Source organism: Phyllopteryx taeniolatus, chromosome 5 (genome assembly GCF_024500385.1).
Source record: "Phyllopteryx taeniolatus isolate TA_2022b chromosome 5, UOR_Ptae_1.2, whole genome shotgun sequence".
Lineage (NCBI taxonomy): Eukaryota > Metazoa > Chordata > Actinopteri > Syngnathiformes > Syngnathidae > Phyllopteryx > Phyllopteryx taeniolatus.
In genome coordinates this window covers 7,006,922-7,027,668 of record NC_084506.1, presented here as the reverse complement: position 1 = coordinate 7,027,668, position 20,747 = coordinate 7,006,922, and the positions used below count along the sequence as shown (strand labels likewise).

At 45.1% G+C, this 20,747-nt stretch overlaps 2 protein-coding genes across 9 annotated transcripts; both read left to right on the top strand.

The window, feature by feature from the left end:
- The first annotated feature begins 40 nt into the window (after positions 1-40).
- immp2l (inner mitochondrial membrane peptidase subunit 2) lies at positions 41-6,757 on the top strand. Of its 5 annotated transcripts, XM_061774965.1 has the most exons (6): positions 41-180; positions 2,303-2,442; positions 2,509-2,612; positions 5,013-5,078; positions 5,915-6,019; positions 6,349-6,757. In XM_061774965.1, the coding sequence occupies exons 2-6, from the start codon at positions 2,308-2,310 to the stop codon at positions 6,602-6,604; spliced, it is 666 nt and encodes a 221-aa protein (XP_061630949.1). In that variant the 5' UTR covers positions 41-180; positions 2,303-2,307; the 3' UTR covers positions 6,605-6,757. The 5 variants fall into 5 exon arrangements, with proteins under 5 accessions (XP_061630949.1, XP_061630951.1, XP_061630948.1 ...); XM_061774967.1 differs by lacking the exon at positions 41-180 and having other exon boundaries at positions 616-2,442; positions 5,915-6,017; positions 6,357-6,757; XM_061774964.1 differs by lacking the exon at positions 41-180 and having other exon boundaries at positions 616-2,442.
- A 570-nt stretch (positions 6,758-7,327) lies between these two features.
- Positions 7,328-20,322, top strand: pdcd2l (programmed cell death 2-like). 4 transcript variants are annotated; one of them, XR_009788732.1, is made up of 3 exons: positions 7,328-7,807; positions 7,946-8,579; positions 19,869-20,322. XR_009788732.1 is itself a non-coding variant. In XM_061774958.1 (2 exons), the coding sequence occupies exons 1-2, from the start codon at positions 7,387-7,389 to the stop codon at positions 8,515-8,517; spliced, it is 993 nt and encodes a 330-aa protein (XP_061630942.1). In that variant the 5' UTR covers positions 7,328-7,386; the 3' UTR covers positions 8,518-9,125. The 4 variants fall into 4 exon arrangements, 2 of the variants coding, with proteins under 2 accessions (XP_061630942.1, XP_061630944.1); XR_009788731.1 differs by lacking the exon at positions 19,869-20,322 and adding an exon at positions 9,408-14,749; XM_061774958.1 differs by lacking the exon at positions 19,869-20,322 and having other exon boundaries at positions 7,946-9,125.
- The last annotated feature ends 425 nt before the right edge of the window (positions 20,323-20,747 follow it).

Genomic DNA, 20,747 nt, shown 5'->3' with positions numbered 1-20,747 from the left:
AATGTAATTAGTATGAATCCACTGTAAAACAAAAAACAAAAACAAACATTAGAAATACATTAAAACAAAGAGAGCGGTTGAGGACGTAGTGTTAAAGTGGTACGTAATTACGTGAGAAACGGACTTTAGGACCCAAAGTGGACTTCCTTCGCCGGCATCAGGAAGTCGGCGCTTATGCTGGTGAGTGAGTTAGCGTTTGCATTTGCATAGTTTAGTTCAGCATTCTAGCTGTCAGTGATTTTCTCTTACTGTCAAAGTTGACCTCACTGAGTACAATTACTTTTGCGTTGTTTTCAGCTATCCTTTTATTTATTATTATAATTATTTTGTAATCTATTTGCTCTTGTCAGCCACGCTAGCTCGGTGGTTAGCCACGCGGCTAGCAGTTAGCTCGCAGGACATGAATGGACATTCATGGGGTGCGTTCGGAAATTAACTCCAAACGCGCTGTTAACGCTGGAATGTTCGAAAACTCAGAGCATTGTTGGAGTGTGCTGTTCGGTTCTTCAGAGCGACACCCTCTGGGAGTGCCGGAGCGCACTCCCGCCGCTCTGACTGAGGAGACAGAGCAGCTGGAGCGTCAGGCAGGACGGACACATTCAATATGGCGGGCGCACTGACGTGTCCCTGCCAATGGCCAACACGCACGGTTGTAAATTCATGGAAAATGGAGCGTGCTCTGCATCTCTGAACACTGCACTCTCGGGTTGAATTTCCGAACATACCCATGATGTTGAGGTCAAACAGTCACATTGCTTATGGGTACTTATGGCCACTTAAGTGCAGCAGAATTGCTTTTGTGACCTTGGCCAGATCTGTGCCTGTCTCTGAGCACTTTAGACAGTTCCTTTGACCTCATGATTCTCATTTGCTCTGACATGCACTGTGAGCTGTAAAGTCTTATATAGACAGGTCTGTGGCTTTCCTAATCAAGTCCAATCAGTCTAATCAAACACAGCTGGACTCCAATGAAGGTGTAGAACCATCTCAAGGTTGATCGGAAGAAACGGACAGCACCCGAGTTAAATATATCGGGGTCACAGCAAAGGGTCTGAATACTTATGGCCATGTGATATTTCAGTTTTTCTGTTTTAATAAATGTGGAAAAATTTCAACAATTCAGTTTTTTTCTGTCAATATGGGGTGCTGTGTGTGCATTAATGAGGAAAAAAATGAACTGCAATGACTTTGGCAAATGGCTGCAATATAACAAAGAGTGAAACATTTAAGGGGGTCTGAATACTTTCTGTACCTGTATCTTGCACCTTCTCCACTCTCCCGTTATCTTTTTTGTAAAAACCCCAAAAGACCCATGCTTTCTTAATTTTTCTGCAAAACAGGAATTTCCAACCTAGCTGTTTGCCATCAATCAGAAAAATGCATCTTTTCTCAAGTGTTTTGTGTCATTTGGCCTCGTGTCTCTGTTTTGGTGACCCGTGCGCAGCTCACGCGGCGAGTTGGATGGCTCCACTGCAGAGTGGCCCGCTACTGGCGGCTAGGCAAGCACTTATTAGCCGCTCGTGGATCGGCGCTGGCTCCGTCCAATACGCCACAGCCTTACTCTATGTGCTGCGCATGCATCCACACAGCAGAGACAATTACTTATTACGTTCGCTAGCCCACGAGATAATGGGATAGCCCGCGGGCTAACGAGCTAAACAGCAGCTCCTTGGACCACGGCAAGGTTGTCCAAAACATCAGCGCCTCATTTGGAGTTGTTGTGTGTGGGTCTCCCCACGTACAGTAACGGGCACACAGGGAAATTACCCGTTTATTAATCATAATTGCAGTGGCTGGCACCAGTGGGTCAGATTTTTCCTCGCGTCGTTGACGCCCACTCCTAGGGAGAGTCGCAGCAGTGCTGATTTTTTCCCCATCTGCACTCAACTCTGACTGATTCGCAAACTCACAAGCTTTCACATTTTCCTGTCAAACATTACTAAAATAATAACCTGAAAAATGCACCCATTCGCGTCTACGTGCTGATTGACAAAAATGTGCGGAAAATGATACTTTTTCGCAGTTGTTGTTCAGGCAGTGACATCAGGCAAACTGCTTCCATAGACTTGAAATTGATCATTTGTGATGACGAGGAACTTGGTGCTCTGCACGTCGCTGCTTTGCAACCGATAAAAATGCTTACTACTTTCCTATTCGCCATTTTATTCAGTTTTTCTTCAATGATGCATAGATACGTAATGTGCCTTACGTTCCATAGAGGTAAAACGCTTCTCTGCTTAGACTGACTGTGATGTCATTTCATGTGCTGGTCCCCCATCTTCCGGTCTGCTTCCCGTCCCAGTGAGCATGGCTCAGGGGGGCACACGGGGGCGCCGCTACCTGCGCGCCTTCGTGAGTGGCTTCTTTGTGGCCGTGCCCGTCACCGTCACCGTCCTGGATCGCTTGGCGTATGTGGCCAGGGTGGAGGGCTCGTCCATGCAGGTGAGGCCTAGAAATGACGGCAACGTGACTAAAACAGGGAAATGATCAATGCGCGTGTCGATGCAGCCGTTCCTGAACCCGGAAGGAGCGTCCGAGGGTGACGTGGTTCTGCTGAACCGCTGGAGTGTCAGGAAGTACCACGTCCAGAGAGGAGACATCGTGTCTGTCATGTGAGTCCCCTCCGAACATCTGATGGCATGTTCGCACATTTGCATATCGAGGACTCTGGATTGTAAATGTGAGACTGAATGCGGCTTTGTCTACACAGCGGAACCTTGGTTTCCGTAATTAATCCGTTCCAGAAAGTCTGACTCAAACCGAAGTGTACGAATCCAAAACCATGTTTCCCGTAGGAAATAATCTCCATTCAGTGAATCTGTTCCAGACATCCAAAAATATGAACAAAAAATACATTTCGTGCAGAGTAACTACAGATGCAACAATTGAGTAATCTACTATTAATTGATTATCAAATTAATCAACTTTTAATAATCAATTAATCATTTAGAGACCTTGTTTGACTTCCAATTGTCCAAATCTTCCCGAATTTCAGCACTCCAAACATTAAACATTGTCCGATTTGTGTCTTCCTTGAAAATAGATTTTGAGTTGAATAAAAATAAGACATTTGCTAACGTATGCTTTGACTTTAAAAACAATGATCAACATTTTTGCTGATTTTTTTTTTTTGTTTGTTTGTTTTTTTTTTTTTTAAATAAATGAATGTTGCGATCCAAACCTTTGTGCATTTTCTGCCCTGTCAATTTCAAATAATGTCCTGAAGTATGGTGGCCTGGAAGTGCAAAACAATATAAGAAATTGTGAAACACTTTAACTTTTCAGAAAACACAAAAATGAAACACTTTAACATTTCAGAAAACACAAAAACCAAAGACGAAACACCTTTACAAAAAGACAATCGCTATTTGGGATGGACATCACGTTCCATCTGCGCAGCCTACCCTTCTCGCGATGCAGGAGCCAATCATGTTGAAGCGGGGCGGGTCTTGCCGAGAAAGTCCGTGGGATTTCCAAGAATGTCTATGAAATGGGCCCCTCCCTTTCCGGGTGTCTCTAATTGGAATTTGTTTCGTCTTTTTGTAAAAGTGTTTAGTCTTTTGTATTTGTGTTTCCTGAAATTTTAGTGTTTCATGTTTAGTTTTTGTTTCCTGAAATGTTAGTTTCGTCTTTTGTTTTTGTGTTTTCTGACGTTAAAGTGTTTCGTCTTTTGTTTTTTTCTGAAATGTTGAAGTGTTTCGTCTTTTGTTTTTGTGTTTTCTGAAATGTTAGTGTTTCATGTTTTGTTTTTGTTTCCTGAAATGTTAGTTTCGTCTTTTGTTTTTGTGTTGTCTGACGTTAAAGTGTTTCGTCTTTTGTTTTTTTGTTTTCTGAAATGTTAGTGTTTCACCATTTGTTATATTGTCTTGCACTTCCAAGCCACCGTACTGAAAGTAATCAATTATTGAAATAAGTGTCACTTGCAGCCTAAAAGTAACTTTAAATTTATATATAAAAACAGTGTGAAATAAACATGACTGAATAAGTGGATAAATGGTCAAATAAGGTGTTTCTCAGCTTCTTTCTCAAATGCAACGAGCCTCCCCGGTCTGCTCGGCAACACTCGGACACGTTAGGGCTACCTCAGCGGGTAACGTCGTGTCAAAAGTCAGCCCTTCAAAATAAAAGCACAGCAGTATAGTAACACTTTGTTACACACCGTCACTGTGGTGACTTATTCAGCAGTGCACTCCGCTGGAAACGAGACCTTCGCCTGTAAATCAGATATGTTTGTTGTAGTCAACTAGTAGCTGAATAACGAGTGCCGCAGAGGTTATGCTTAAAAAACAATCAACTTTCCCCTCTGCGTGTTAATTGGGGACTAACGCACACAACTCTGAGCGAGGCACTGACACTTTACGACGTCGCTGTGGTGTGGTGTAGCGAGTTGTTTGGCTCCTTAGCTTGCTAGCTCCTTAGCTTGTGGGCTAGTGATCATAATAAACAGTCAAACAACTGTCTTTGTTGTGTGAATCTATGCACTGCAGATGGCACAAGGCTGTGGAGTGTTGGGCAGAGCCAACACCGCAGCGGTACGCCAGCGTTCCTCAAGCCCACTAGCGGCTAATGGCACAGCTGCCCAACTCGCCGCCGGCTCACCACAACAATGCCAATTTATCGAGTCTGGAAAAACTATCGTTCCATCTATTTTATTTATCCAACGATAAGTCGATATAGTAATTACTGTGACAGACCTATACATGTAGCCCAAGAAAGTGTAGTCAAACTGTTATTGCTTTCTTTTTGACAGGATGTTACACAAATGTCGAGCAGACCGGGAGGCTTGTTATTGCCTTGAGCTGTTAATAAGCTTGCCCTCTGTTGAAGCCTATTTTTCCCACTTTACGAAATGCGTTGGATGAACGCGTCCATTCCGAGACATGAACGGCAAAGTCATGCGCTTTTTTTGACGAAACGGTCAAATCATACGAAGACTGAGGTTCCACTGCATGTGCGACCGTTGGATTGGCTGGCGAGCAGCCCATGGTTTGCGTGTGTGTGCGGCGTCTCAGGTCTCCCAGGAATCCCGAGCAGAAGATCATCAAGCGCGTCATCGCCCTGGAGGGAGACTTCATCAGGTAATCGCCGTGGAAACCACACTTTCTCGTCCTTTGTGGGATGCTAAGCCGGTTAGCATCCTGTCTGCCGCGCGCTAGTGGAACAGGAAGTCAGTGGAACGTCACTTCCTGTGAAAAGCAGGTCATGTGACCCTTACAAAGGGCGGAGACAACTTTAGTTTTTTCAGGTGGACACATGGCCTAGCCCATTGTTAAAAGTTGGGATAGGCTCCAGCACGCCCGCGACCGGCGTGATGATAAGTGGTGTAGAAAATGGATGGATGTTTAAAATTCAATTCTAACGACTCAACCAGTTATTTAATACAACAATTCTCATTTTGTTAATGTATTTGTAAAATAGTGTATTTTTTCCAATTTTTTAAATTTACAATAAATAGTGATTTAATAAAATATTTTTTATGTATTTGTAAAATAATTGACATATTTTATATTACAATACATTAATAATTGATCAAATAATTTTGAAATGTTACATGTATTTGTGAAGTAGTTTTTCTCATCTTTATTTATAGGGGATAAATTGACCAATTAATATAAAATGTTAAAGGTTCTATATGTCATTTAAAAAATGTTACGAATATTGCTATTTTACTGTTAACAATAATGGAATTCATCTATTAATATGCTAAATTAGTTACAAAATATAAATAAATACATTTCAATCTCCTATTTTTACAACAAAAAAAATCAACAACAACTAAGTGAATTCTGCAAATATTCCAGGATTCTGAATCATGTAAATAAATGCTGGACGGGCCGGATAAAAGAACGGCGCGGAACTCCCGAAATGAAAGCATTGACGGACTTTGTGGCGGTGGTTGTTGTGGATCTCGCAGGACTCTGAGCTACAAGAAGCGACACGTGCGCGTCCCTGACGGTCACGTGTGGATCGAGGGGGACCATCACGGCCACAGTCTGGACAGCAACACCTTTGGCCCGGTAACCGAAATCCCCGCGTCAACCCTCCTGTTACGTAGCCGGTCAAAGTGAACTATGTTCCAAAACGGGCTGAATTTTCCTTCAAGCGTCGGATCTGCGAGAGGTCACGCGCTCAACAGTCACTGAAATTAGGGTTGCTCGAGATTAACCTGTCGATTATTTTTTTCGATTCATTGATAAATCGGGGAAAAAAATTCTGAGCCTTTATTCAAAAATGGCTGTTCCTAAGAAACGAACCTAACAGGAGGGTTAAAGGTCAGGGTGCAAGTGACACAATGATGGCCTCGGTCTTCATCACGTGACTCCGTTTTTCTGTTTTTTGTTTGTTGGTGCGGCGAGGTGTCGGTGGCTCTCCTCCACGGCCGCGCGTCGCACATCGTTTGGCCGCCGGGCCGCTGGCAGCGCATCCGAGCCGATCTCCCGCCGAACCGAGCGCCGCTGTTTACCGAGGACGACGACGACCGGTGAACGCGACGAGAGTGCACGTCTACTTGGAGCGCCTCCTGCTGGCGGGAGGCTGTGCGGTCACGCTGACGGCGAAGTATTCGGCATTTGGGATGAACGGAAACTGTGACGAGGCGACGTGAAAACGGGAGAAGCTGCTGTTGCGTGGCCATATGACCTATTTGTTGGTTTTTAACACGATGGAAAGAAAAGATCTGAATCATGTTGACTTGCATCCATTTTCTATACAGCCTAACCTCACTTTTATTGACAATAAATCAAGTTGAGGTGACTGACTTCTTGTGTAATTAGAATTTAGTTTGTATCCAAATAGTTAGGCGGTTTTTTTGCACTGATTTTTCAACCGAATTTTTTTTTACAATTAATTTTTTCTTACACAGATTAATTTTTATGTTGAGTTTAATACTTTTTTTAAATGTTTTACACAGATTTTTTGGGGGGGCGATGTTGAATTTTTGTAATTTGATGTTAAACGTTTTAAATTTTTTGAATATTCTTAGATGTTGCGGCTTTTTATGTTGTTGATCAACACAATATTTTTGAGGTTGAGAAGTTTTTACAATGAATTGTTTTAAGATGTTGACTTACTACTTTGAGATGTTGCATTTTTTTCAGATGACATTTATTAGAGATTTGTTTTTCTTTTTAAATGTAGAATTGTTTTATGTTGAGTCGTTTTATACATGATGTTTTTAATTCAGTTTGATTTTGACGGTAAAAAGGTTGGCAATTCCGATTGAAACTCGTGACGTCCCATCAGCTCTTGCATAGGTTCCGCTCCTGTACTGTAGATGGCGATCGCGTGTGTTTAGCCGCACTTGTCGCCAACCGAAGAATACTTTTTTTTTTAATTGTTTTTCTCCTCTCCTTCCTAACCGTCTTGTCCGCACCACCGCTTGTCGCGATGGCGTCTCCCGGCCAGGAGTCGACTCTTCTGGGCGTGTTCGACGGCAAGCTGGACGACTCGAAGCATCGCTCGTCCTTCCTGACCAACAAGGCGGGAGGCCTCCCGGACGCGACGCCGGGCCTCCCCCGCGCGTCTCCCCGCTGCGGCCGCTGCTCGGCCCCGCTTGTCCACGTGGTGCAGGTGTACTGCCCCCTGGGGGGCTCGCCCTACCACCGGACCCTCCAGCTGTTCGCCTGCGCGGCCGCCGACTGCGGCGGCCGGCCGGAGAGCTGGGCGGCGCTGCGCTCTCAGAGCCTGGAGGCGGAAGGGGGAGCGGCGAAGGAGGCTCCTCTGTCGGCTAGTGACTGGTGCGACTCCGCCGATGACTGGGGCGCGATGGAGGAAGACGTAGCGGAGCCAGTCCCGGAGGAAGAAAAAGGTAGGAGCAGAAAACCCCGACAACGACGGGGTTTGTTGACTACGGCGTCACGAAAAGCTTCACCCAATGTTTTCCTTGCCTGGTCGGGGCTTCAGCTTGGGGGACGTTTGTCGACGTAAACGTTGCGCTCGCTTTTAGAGGACGTTGGCCGCCCGTACGACCTCGCTCTGGCGGAGCCCGGACCGGACGTTCCCGTCCTGCGAGCGTTCTTCATCGGCGTGCTGGACGAGCGGGACGTCGAGGCCGAGACCGAGGAGGAGGAGGAGGAGCGGTCGCACGCCGACAAGCTGCTGAGGGACTACGAGAGGCGGGAGGGAGCGGTCGCCGCGGTCTGCGAGACCTACGAGAAGAGCGGCGCGCGTCACGGGGACCGGGCCTTCTCCAGCTTCCGGAAGAGGATCTCGGCGTGCCCGCGACAGATCCTGCGCTACTGCCGCGGCGGGCGACCGCTACTGATGTCGGCCCACGAGACGCCGCCGCCGCCGCCCTGCGAAGCCTGCGGCGGCCCGCGGACCTTCGAGCTGCAGCTCATGCCGGCGCTCGTCGGTCTGCTGAGTTGGACCGGCGGAACCGAGACCGGGTCGCCGCCTGAGTTCGGCACGGTGCTGGTCTTCACCTGCGCCGCCAGCTGCTGGACGTCCTCGCGGCGGCGACCCGTCGGCGAGTTCTGCCGGGTCCACATGGACCCGGACCAGGAACTCTTCAAATGAAGCGGCGGCAGGAAACAACCGAGCAACTCGAAAAAGGAGGAGACGGGAGGACAAGACGTTAGGTACGCTGGCGTTTTGCATCTTGGCGGCTTTTGTGGACAGCAAATATTGTTGCGTTTTCTTCACGACAATATTTTCCAGAGCATTTTTCTTGTGAACGTTTTTTTTTTTTTTTTTTTTTTTTTGGGTTGGACAATCTAGCAAAAAATATACAAAATCTTCATATTGTCCGTTTCTATTATTATCATCACAACGTTTTTACACTGCTCTTAAACTGACTACAAAATGCTTCAACGGTATATTAACGGAGGAAGTACTGTTAAAAAAAAAAAAAAAAAGGTGACGATGAACATAATTTGTACTCATTATGTAGCGAAATAAAATAACAGTGTGGTGTAATAGGATGCGATGTCTGACTTCTGCCGGCAGAGGACAGCGTTGGCTGCCTTATGACAATCTCACGTTTGAAAAGCGAAGAAGAGCTCCGCGCCGTGTTGGAACGGCGCAAACGTTATAAACAAAACTCAAAATGGAGATAGGACTTGGACAAATGTATAAATAACCTTGCTACAACAGAGCTGGAAAAGTTGACTCCGATTGGCTGTCGTCACGCACATGTCCGCCATGTCTGATCAAGTAAATAAGCTCACGGTCGATCACTAATCGACTCAAAATTAATCGTGACGATATAATTGCCTGGCCCTCGTTGGAACGCGCTCGTTTTGCATTTTAACAATGATTTGGCAAAAAAAAAGTATTCGTTCACAAATTCAACTTGTAGTTTTGGCCCATTGTTCTCTTATTCCTTTTGACTAACAGTGGCGCATGCAAACGTCCTCGTTATCGCACTTGCGGCCATTTTGTTCAGTTGACAACTTTTATATTTTCAGGCAACAAACTGGAAGCGAAGTCGAAAAATGGATTTGTAAGCGGCCGAGAGAAAAGTTGCAAGCGTCGCGTCTGCCCAAGGTCAGGGCGCCGCGGGCGGTCCGGAAGTCCCACCGACCGGCAGGGTACGGGTCCGGCGGGCCGTCATCGACGGCAAACGCGGAAGGCGAGCGATCGGGAAGTCGCAGGCAACGTGAAACAGAACCTTAGAAAATGCCATTTTGGATTTCTTCCCTGAGAAAAGGACATTTTTGAAAATACGTTTTTCATTTTTCTTCAGGTTGGACTGACACACACGCACACATGGGGAAAAATACACTTACACACAAATACACATACTTTTTTCTTTTTCTTCAAGTAATATTTTCCAAACTTTTAATGCCAATTTGTCTTTACCGTTATGCCTAGATCAGACTACAGGATTTTAGCCCTGATATTAACCCGATTAGCTATCGCAGCTGGTTTCCTTGATCGGGCCTGACATTTTTTGTGAGGAACAACAAAACTTGTTGTAGTGTTGACATAATCCACGACCAATGATTTGGCCCTACGATGCCAAAATGAAAAGTCTAGCATGTTTGATTTATTTTTTGGATATCTTCCGTATAGTGGGACATCAACGACAACTCTCCGACAGCGCACCTCGACGTCGACCAATAGGATTCCGTACTGTGACCGGCACATCGGTGCTTGCCATTGTCAACATTTATTCACGCGGACGAACCAATGTTTACCGAAGCTTTAGCGCATGATTCGACAGAATGCCGGCATGTTTATGTACAACCGTTAGTGCTAGCACTAGCTTACTAGGCTACATATCGGTTTGTCGCCTGCCTGCGAGCCGTATCGTATTAAAAGTATGTGAACATACCCAGAGGTAAATATTGTACTCAAGTAAGAGTACTGTCACTTTAGAATAATATGACAAAAGTAAAAAGTAGTCATCCAAATATTTACTTGAGTAAGACTAAAGTACTCAATGAAAAAACTACTCGGAGTAACTTGTGGATTGCCTTCACGATGAACGCCTGAAATTTAAAATCATCAAGAAAAAACAGGACTCGAAGCGCGGCTGTTTCAGCGTACCGACAACAAGGCGGCATCAAAAATTGCAACATCAGATTTCTTGATTATTATTATTATTTTCTTTACCATTATTGATCACATGTACAGAAAATGGATGGATGGATGGTATGAAAATAACCCATCCATCCATTTTCTTTACTGCTTCTCCTCACGCGGGTCGCGGGCGTGCTGGAGCCCATCCCAGCGATCTTCGGGCGAGAGGCGGGGTACAACAGCCAATCGCAGGGCACATAGCGACAAACAGCATTGGCACTCGCAGTCCCACCTACGGGCAATTTCGAGCCTTCAATTAACCCGTTTAATGATGATAATAATCCAGACTACAAAGCAGGCAAACGTGCGGTCATGACAATGACGACATTGCCATCTGGTGGACACAAAGTGAAATCACAGCGGTTCAAGTTTGTGATTACATGCAAAGTGTGTGTGTCTGTATGATTGTGTTGCTGTCTGTGTTTGTGTTTCTCTGTGTGTGTGTATTTGTTATGTACTTACTACACTTTGTGTGCGTGTCGGTGTATGAATGTGTTCACTTGTGAGGGTGCGAGTGTAATTAAATGTTTGAGAGTGTGTCTGGACAAAAAAAAAACGCGTGTGTGTGTATGTATGTATATGTATGTACGTGTGTGTGTCTGAGTATGTTTGTGTATCTGTGTGTTTATATATGTGTGAGTGTAATTAAATGTATATGTGTGTGTCTGTGGACGAAAAAACGTGTTTCTGTGTGTGTGTGTACCTATGTGTGTGTGTCAGCAGTGTTTGCGCGTGTAAGTCGAAGGTTGAGCGGAACAATGGTGCCAGTGAGGAGACGCGTCGGAGATCCCGCAGCTGTCGCACGGGACGCTCCGGCCGTGAGGGGAAGCGGCACTCTTTATCTCTTAAAACAAAGCTTCACAATACTTGTAGCTTTGCACTTTATATATCTTGCACTTGATTAAGTTTTGATTAAGTTTTGAACTTTCATTCCAGGAGGGATGTACGGGTTACATTCAAGTTTTTCATCAAACTTCTACTTAGTTTTCTTAGGAAAAAGTAACATTGGTATGGGGGGGGATCATAAATTGAATTTTTGGTAAAAAAAAAAATCGGAGTTAAAATTTTTAGGCCATATCGCCCAGCCCTACCTGCATCCAAATAGCAAATCTTTTTTTCGCATTTATGACAGCATCAAAGGAAAGCGACGTCATTGGACGCAACAAGTCTGGTAGCGTAGACAGGAAGTGGAAAACAAAGATAGGCCAGGATGTTTTTCAAGGACGCTGTGAGACGAAAGAACAAAAAACTTCTGGACCGAACGGGAACACGAACCCGATCCGGTTAGTCGTCGTCGTCGTCGCGGCTGGGATCCGCTTTCGCTGGCCACGCCTCACAAACGCGTCTGCGCGACAAGGCTGTGCTACGTGCACGCACACGCGCGCGCTCTCAAGAGAGAAATTTACAAAATGTAAAAAAAAAATGGCGTTTTGCACATGTTCACTTGGACAAATCAGCAAGAAATTATTTGATATTCAACATGTGAGATCTTACGTTTTGTGTGTATACCAAAAGTTACAAGCCGAGGTCAAATGTCAAGGTCACGGCAATGTCAAACAAGTCAAACACAAAACAGTGGAATTCATGCGCAATTTTCATTGTTCGATTGTCAGACACAAAACGGGTACGGCGGCGCTCGGCTGAGGAATTTGTATTGCTGATGGAACGTTGACGCAGGAGGCCGTCGTCTGAGGTCAAAGTTCAAAGTCAAAAAACAAAGTGCAACAAACCGCATCAAGTCACACGTCAAATTAAAGGTCTCGACGAGTGCGTTCCAGATCACACATTGGCTTGTGAATATACGCACATATGGTGGCGTTATATCGTAAATAGGCAAGTAAAAAGACGTGCGCGTGCGGATTGTTTGAGGTACAGCATCTAACATTTTTACAAGCTTGAAGATTGCCAAGTATCAAAATGTCTCATCTTGTTCCGCCTTTGGTCCTGCACCGTCCACACATGCACGCGCGCACGCTCAAAGTGCAGCGTGTAATCCCCCGGCCTCGCTCGCTTGTGCGTAATTGACGCTGCAGCTGTCCGCTGGAAGAATTGAGAAATTGTGCGCCCGAGTTCAGCTGTGCGAACAAATGTGTCACAAATGGGAAAACAAACGATACAACAAAAAAACGCACGCCGGAGTGCAAAAATCTTACGAGAGCACAAGAGCAGCGAACGCACCGCAGCTCTGCACTTCTTCACGAAGCGCACGTCGGCGCATGTCGCCACGTACCTTGAATGTGAACAACATTTAGGATTCGAGTGTGTGGCGAAAACGCAGATGTGCGAGTGTCCTTGAATGCAGCAGCGTGACATTTTGAATGCGCCGATCAAGTCGCTGGCAGTGCCGAATCCTGCCAACTTTCATTTACTCGCTCGTGCGTTCTACGTTCATGTATTCATAGTTGTTTGTTTATTTGATGTTGTTTTGATGAGATTTACTTTTTGTTTTATGCCAGGTGGTGTTTTCCCCCTGCTCGTCAATGTTAATTTGTCCTGCTTGTTAGGTTCTTGTTTGCACCAGTTTTCCGTCAGCGCTGCTCCTCGCATCGACCAATCGGATCGCTCTGGCCGCCGGCGTCTTGTCCGGGTGTGCCTCGCTGGCCCGTCAGTTTGCTTGGATTTCGTTCCGTCCAAAACACAAAAACTCACAGTTGTGAATTCACTCATTGACAGACCATGCATTAGTTCGTTCATTCATTCTCAACTCAACTTTATTTATAGAGCACTTTAAAAACAAAGCCACAGTTGTACATAAATAAAAAGCAACCATAAAACATAAAATACTTAAACAAGAACACATAATAACAATACTTAACTCGTTCACTGCCAGCCTTCCTAGTTAACATGGATATTTGACTTCGAAAGCCGTCAATGGCAGTGAATGTATTAAAAACAATAACAAAGTGAAAAACAAAAAAATCAGACGATACGAAAATGCAATTCATTCATAGATGAAGCTAATTGAATAACTAGTTAATAGATGATGCAGTTGTTTCATTAATTCACGGCTCAAATCAACTGAATTTTTTTTTTTGTAGAACACTTTTAAAAAAAAAAAAAAAAAAAAGCACAGCTGAAACTAAATTCTGTACACTAAAAACAAAATCAGTTGAATTAACTTCATTTGAACATGTACATCAGTTGCAAACCACTAACATTTAATTAAGTAACATGCAGTCTTTGATTCCTCACAAGGGAAGCGGACAATTACATCAGTTTACGACATTTTAATCATGTGCAACTGAACGTTAAGTACTTTTGTGTATGTAGATAAAAATCGGACATAAAACACTAACCAATTCAAAACGACAATTAAAACAATCCAAACATGTACGTTTGTAGATGTGACGAGCGGTGCCCTGCAGTCGTTTTTGTCGGAGCCTGGTGTCGCCCTCTCGCCCTGTCTCGGTCTCGTCACAGTAATCGGTACCACCTCGGCCGCGCACCTGTCATCGTGTTCCTCCACGCTGCGTGCCTCAACAAGCCGCCAGCATATCTCAAGGACCATCTCCGTTCCCCTTTTGCAATCAATTTTTCTCCACAACCTGCTCTTGGGTCCCGTCTGAATCAACTCGTGACAATAGACGATACATTCGTTCATCGCCGATGTATTCATACATTCATTCAATTAGAGAAACTTCCTTTGTTGGTTTATTCATTCATGTGCGATACACGAAATTCATTCATTCATCAATAGCCAATACACAATTCATAGATGAGTCAAACCTTCATTCATTTCTCATCTTTCATCCATTCGTGAAAAACGCACGTTTTGTCTGAACTTGACGGTGCATTTAGGGACCCCGGTGATTCCAGCGCGTCAGTGATCACGTGACTTAACGTCGTCGCGGTTACGCGTGCATGAACTCTCTTCCAACGACTTGTCGCCACAACTCAACTTCTTTGAAAAAACGTCGGCACTTCCTGTAAATGTGACAGTCATCTTAATGAGTATATCACATACAGTACATGTTTGTGGCCATGTGACCGTGTCACCATTACCGCCGTACTTTCAATGTCTTTGTGTTCCTTTTTTTTTTTTTTTTTTTTTTTTTTTTTAATTTAAAAAGAATTTGATCTGACCTTGACTTGTACACTCTGACCTTGTGACTTTATGGGGCGTTCAGGCGCATCTCTCAGAAGCAAGTTAACCAGGGCTCGGCGAACTTTTGTGCTCCAGAGACAATATTGTTCATTTTACCATGATTTATTTTACTCTTTATTTTATTTAAGGTTGATTTGATTATAATTAATAAAGAAATTATTTCATAAACTATATTTGTATAATATATTCAAGTACAGAATATATCAAATTGTTCATTTTACTAATATTTTTTCATTATTTACAATTATTTAATCAACCAATTATTTCATGAGATCAGTAAATCCATTTAAAAATGGAATAAATATATTTGAATTATTCCATTTAAGGAACGCTCGCTCTGACCAATCAGTGAAGAGAAAAATGCTGATGTCATCAGCCAGCTAGCTTGAGGACAAGTTTGAAATCTGATATAGGAAAGTGTATGTGTGCTCCCTCTGGTGGTATGCAAAAGAATCACTACTGAAGTCCAGTTGGATTTAACTTTAAAGTTCAAGATATTTGCATTTAGTCTTGTAGAAATGTTTGTTTTTAAACATACATTTAGCCGCAAAATTATTGCACAATATATTATTAAGTATTTTTTTTGTTTTTTTTCCCTAAATTTAAGTGCAGTGTTAATGTTGAAATTGTGCTAGGGGGCTAATCTGCAAATAATTGACGCACCCTTGTGATTGCCATTGTTTTAAAAAAAAATTTAATTTTGTATTTTTTTTTTTATATACATGACTAAGTGAGCGCCCAAATAAGCGGGAAAAGAAAAGAAAAAAGAACACATAAGTGTGAGATCAATTAAAAAAAAAACAGCAACACACAAATAATCGGGGTTTTCTGAAAATAAGTGATGTTGCCTTAAAATTAACATTAAAAAAATTTGGGAATTTTTTTTTTTTTTTTAGGGGGTACCTGGTGTCAAAAGTTCAACAACCACTGAAGAAGCAGTCGCATGGCTAATTTCGTTTTCACGACTGATTGTGAAGGCCCACGGGCAGATTAGACCGGCACAGCAACACGTTGAGGCTGAAATCGGATTGGACAAAAATCCAACATCAAGATCCACGTCCTGGTGAAACGGCGCCAAATGAACACGAGCCACAGTTGGGATTAAATTCATCACATTTCCCGGAAGAAATGAAAAGATCGTCCCTATCGGACGATCGGACGACCGGCCGTCGCGCTCCGTCCGAACGGGATCCGGCGGCAAATGAAAGCAAAACAAACGTGGGAGCCCCTTCCCAGGAGAGACAACAAGATCACTCTCGAACAATGGGCGGGTCCAGATGGTCGGGATTATGTCTCCTTAAAGTCATTAGCGTCACATCCTCCGCTTAAATCCCGGCCGGCCGGGATCGTCGTCGTCCTCCTCCTCCTCCTCGGCGCCGGCGCTCCCGTCCACGGGAGGTCCGCGAACGCCTCACGCCGGCCGGGAACCCGAGAGCTCAGACGGGCTTACCGCTTCCCAACCGCAGTTTTCATATCAATTAGACGGCGGACATTCGAGACGTGCTCGCCGACCGACATCTGCCCAGGATAATGAGGGGAGGGGCGCGTGGCTTTTGGGGTGTCGGGAACGGGGGAGGGGTACCTCTTGGAAGTGCATGAGGGCCACTTGACTTTGGACTTCGGCTGGCATGAAGTACCTCGGTGCAGTAATACTTCTTCATAATGATCGTAAGAGAAAAGTCAACTCTTGAAATAGTACAAAATTCTAATGTAAAAGTGCAACTAGAACAGTGAACAAGAACAACAAGCTCCAAGACGGTACAGGAACCCAACAAACCCAACTGAGACCAAGACACTGAATGTGGAACTATAAAAAGAGTTAAGACGCTTTCAAGTGCACAAAGTCCCACAAGTCAAATGAGGTCCATTCGAAATAATAAATAAGATAAATCGAGAGCAAGTGACCCAAAAGTACAAAACTGGACCCGACGTGACCTCCTCCTCGTCCTCCTCGTCCGCCAGGCGGCCGTCTCGCGTTTCGATGCCGAGCCCCCGGCGCCAACTGGGGGGGCCCTCGCTCGCCCGCCCGCTTTCTCTCCACGCCTGCCACCGAAGAGTGAGACCCTCGCAAACACAACAAAAGCACATGTCCGTTTCCACGCTAACAAGTTAGCCGCGAGCTAACCCGTTAGCCCAACAATTCAACCCATTACAAGGGAGGTCAAATATTTATCAGATAACTATTTACGCGAGTCAAATATTAGGTGTGTCTGATTGCTTTGATTTTTTTGAAAAGCTTATCCAATGTTTAAATTTTTTCATTGTGTGTATTATTTTTTGGGTTAAAATCAATGCATTCAGAGATGCATAGTAATAGTTGTACAGTGAGTGTCAAAGTGAATTCAGAGTTGAAAAAGAAAGGACAACACAAACTTAACACGATCATGTGAAACCATTACGGCAAACTTAAATCATGAAAATATTACACTTTATTTTTCAAAACAAACAACGAGAGAAAGAAAATTTAAACGCAAGCCGTTTGATAAAAAGCACTTTCATTAAAGGAGCAGACATCAAAGTTTACACTTGACGTTGGTTTGCTTCCCTCGGGGGGGTAACCGGACCCCCGAGTGCCCCCCGCCCCCTTTGTCCTCACTGACCCCGTCACCGAGAGTCCCCGTCCTTCGTCGACCCTTTAAGACCCTCATCATCATCACGCCAAAACAAAGCCCGTTTGCGGCAGTTGGACGAGGAGGTGCCCCTTCGTCAGGAGGTCAAAGGTCACGGAGGCCGCCACGGACCCGGTGTCGGCGGGCCGAGCGGCGCGGTCGAGATGTTTCTCCGCTTGACGTATTCGCTCGTCCTTCAGCGGGACGGCGAGAACACAAAATGTGCGATCTTTGCGGGGGGGGGGGGGGGTTTGTCCGGCGGTGAAAAATATAAAAATATCTGAAAAAATAAGTTATTTTATTCATGATATATTTGGAAAATGAATGGGCCGATTAATTGGTTATCAAAATTTGATTCTGCCGAATTATGGAATCGGCTTAATCTTCAAAAATCCATATCGGTCGGGCAATAATGTGTCCATTCATTCATATATTTGTGTATTCACTCATTCACTTATGCATCCATGTATGTATGGATTCATTCTCCTGTGACCTTGACCTTGTCACCTGACCTTCATTTGACCTCGCGCTTGTCGACAGCAGTTGGACGGAGGGTTGTCCTTCCCGCCTCGGTCCCGCCCCCTTCGGGCGTATCGGCTCACGCGTCGTCGGCTTTTCGCGACTTTCGCACTTGAACGGCGTCCGCCGCGACGACACGCTCGGCATCGCGGGTAACATTTGCGTCAGGTCGAGCGGGGCGTCCGGTGACCGAAGGCTCGCCGGTTCGAATCCCGGCTCCGACCGTCTGCGTGTGGAAGTGTCCTTGGGCGAGACGCTGAACCCTAATTTGCCCCCAGCGGGCCTGGCAGCAGTCGCCCGTTGCTGTACGAATGCGGGCGAGGCTTTGGGCACTGCGATGCTGGAGATGAAGTGCAGTCCGTTTAGCATCGTTCACCAGCAAATCTTTTCACACAAATACTACACTAACGCTACCGAAATTCAAAGTTACACACATACATTAAGTCGCATTTTTACAAATTCACACATTTACACACGATGACATATACATGTCGCCTGTACACACGTTTATGCACACACAGGCATACATGTAAACACACACACGCCCAAGTGAATACACGTATCCAAAAATGCACACGCATACACACAAATTCAAATTAAAGATACACACACGTACACGCACGCAAAGACACACGGTGCTTGTGAATGCGCACGCCCACGTGACGGCTGCTTGATGATTGACAGGTGGGGCAGGTGGGCCGTTTGTGTATGCGAGTGTGTGTGTGTCCCCCACCTGTTGACTTGCATGCGCACACACACATAATTGCAGCTCGCTAACCCCCCTGACCTCTGATCCCGTGACCAACTTCCTACCCCCGTGGGCACGTTAAACGCCCCCCACGCCCGGGAGCGCCCGTACGTTCACGCAAACGACGTCCCTGACCTTTCACCTTTGCGCCCACTTGTCCGTGCCACAACTTTTACACACGCAATGTACATGTACACGTGTTTGTCTACGTGTGTTTGTTTAAATTTCGGTTTGTGTACTTTTTAGTATCTGTATGTGTGTGCGCATGCGCGCGTGTGTGTGAGAGAGATAGAGTACTTTGTGTTTGTGTATCTTTTGTCTGTTTTTGTGTGAACGTGTGTGTCCATGTGTTTGTCTATGTGTACCTATTAATCTATACGTGTATTTGTGTACTTTTCAGTATGTGTGTATTTTTGTAATTTTTTTGTTAGTGTACTTTTGGGTACGTGTATGTGTGCGTGTTTGTGCGCGGGTGCATTTGCTGTGTCAGCGGCAGGTGCAGATTAGAGCGGTCGTTGTTGCGACAGTTGCCGTCGACGAAAACAACACATGCGGCACACGCGCGCGCGCGCACACACACAATGCTGACTCACACGTTGAACATTTTCGAGCAAATACTTCCGTTTGATCAAAGGAGGAAGAAAGCGACAGGAGGTCGGCACAGCGATCGAGTGGTTTGCGCGTCTGCCTCGCAGTCAAGGTTCTGGGTTTGAATCTCGGGGCTGCTGTGCGCAGTTAACATGTTTGCGTGTCCTGATGGACGAACGGAGTTTTTCTCGATGTCCAGTTTGTTTTCCCGCCGTTCTCGTCAGCCCCGCTCCTGGTGTCAACCGATCAGCTCCCTCCCTCCTTGCGGCCACTCGTGCCTTGTCCGGGTGTGCCTCGTCGTCTTGTTTGCGCCACATCAAGTTTCCTGTCCTTTGTAGTAGCGAGTGTTTTGTTTCCCTATTTCTTTGGATCTTGATTTTTTTTTTTTTTTGAATTTCAGATTTTGTTTCTTCCACATTCCTTGCCTGCTTTTTTTTTGTGTTTGACAATAAATTCTTTTGGAAGATTCTTCTGACACTTGGGGCGGTCCTCCAATGCCGCCACGAAAAACTTTGACGTTTGACATTGGCTGGAAACCAGCCCATTTTTGGGGGTTTTACTGCATATAAGTAGATGTGTGTGTGTTTGTGTGTGTTTAAGTGTACATTTGTGTACATAGACATAAGTGTGCATGTCTTTTTTTGTCCAACAAGAAGAGGGACAAGTCGACAGTGTGTGGAGAAGACAAAGCTGTCGTCTCTGGGGGGCGCTAATTCTGCTGTACTCGTGTGTGTGTGTGTGTGTGTGTGTGTGTGTGTGTGTGTGTGTGTGTCAGGGACTCCTGCGGGACTCTCCGGTTGCAGGCCTGCAGACTGGCTGGCACCCTCAAAGTAGCTTCTTCATCCCGGAGACAGCTGTTGTCTCCGTGACGACACCGTGGACCAATCACGGGCCACCCCGTGTGTGTGTGTGCGCGCAGTTGGCCATGTGCAGTAAACACCATTCCTTCAGTCCCAGTGAGGCACCACAAGTCAGAGGCAAACTTTTGACTTTGGTATTTGTAAAACAAAATTGAACCAATCAGAAGCTTGAAGAAAGTCATGAGTGGAAAAGACACAACAAGAAAAACAACAACGGATGGATCAAACCTTATTGAACAGTACAGGCCATGTTTTAAACAGCGATCGGTACCAGATATCGGTATGGGCCCTTGTACGAGGTACTCGTCAAAGCTGCCGATATCAGCCACCGATACTTAAGGCGAAAAAAATAAATAAATCTGACATTGAGTAAGTCCTCCTCAACAGTAGTTGGCGCGACACTGTGATGGTTTGACACATTGGCGAATCATCGTTGTGTCAGAAAGAAAGAATAATCTTTGTTCACAATTATCTGACATTGTGTTCACTGAAATTTGATGTATCAAAAGTAGTAGTGGTATCGGTACTTGGTGTCGGTGAGTACTCAAAAATGAATACTCAGACTGGTATTGGTCACACAAAAAAGTGATATCGAACATCCCTAGTTTTAAGTTAAAATCCTTTAGGTTTGCACACATGTAAAAAATACAAAAATACACCAAAAGACATCAAACACCCTTTGACCAGTCAGCTGGAGAAGACTCAAGATGGAGGCCGGCAGCTGACGTGGGCGGGGCTTGAGAAGCGGCAGGTGAGGCTACCAAGTGATTGGCCAGACCGCGTACACGCGGTTG

Coding starts and splice junctions, on each gene's coding strand:
- immp2l (XM_061774965.1), top strand. CDS start 2,308: ATGGCTCAGGGGGGCACACGGGGGCGCCGCTACCTGCGCGCCTTCGTG. Junction 5,079..5,914: donor CTGGAGGGAGACTTCATCAG/GTAATCGCCGTG, acceptor TGGATCTCGCAG/GACTCTGAGCTACAAGAAGC. Junction 6,020..6,348: donor AGCAACACCTTTGGCCCGGT/AACCGAAATCCC, acceptor TTGTTTGTTGGT/GCGGCGAGGTGTCGGTGGCT.
- pdcd2l (XM_061774958.1), top strand. CDS start 7,387: ATGGCGTCTCCCGGCCAGGAGTCGACTCTTCTGGGCGTGTTCGACGGC. Junction 7,808..7,945: donor AGTCCCGGAGGAAGAAAAAG/GTAGGAGCAGAA, acceptor GCTCGCTTTTAG/AGGACGTTGGCCGCCCGTAC.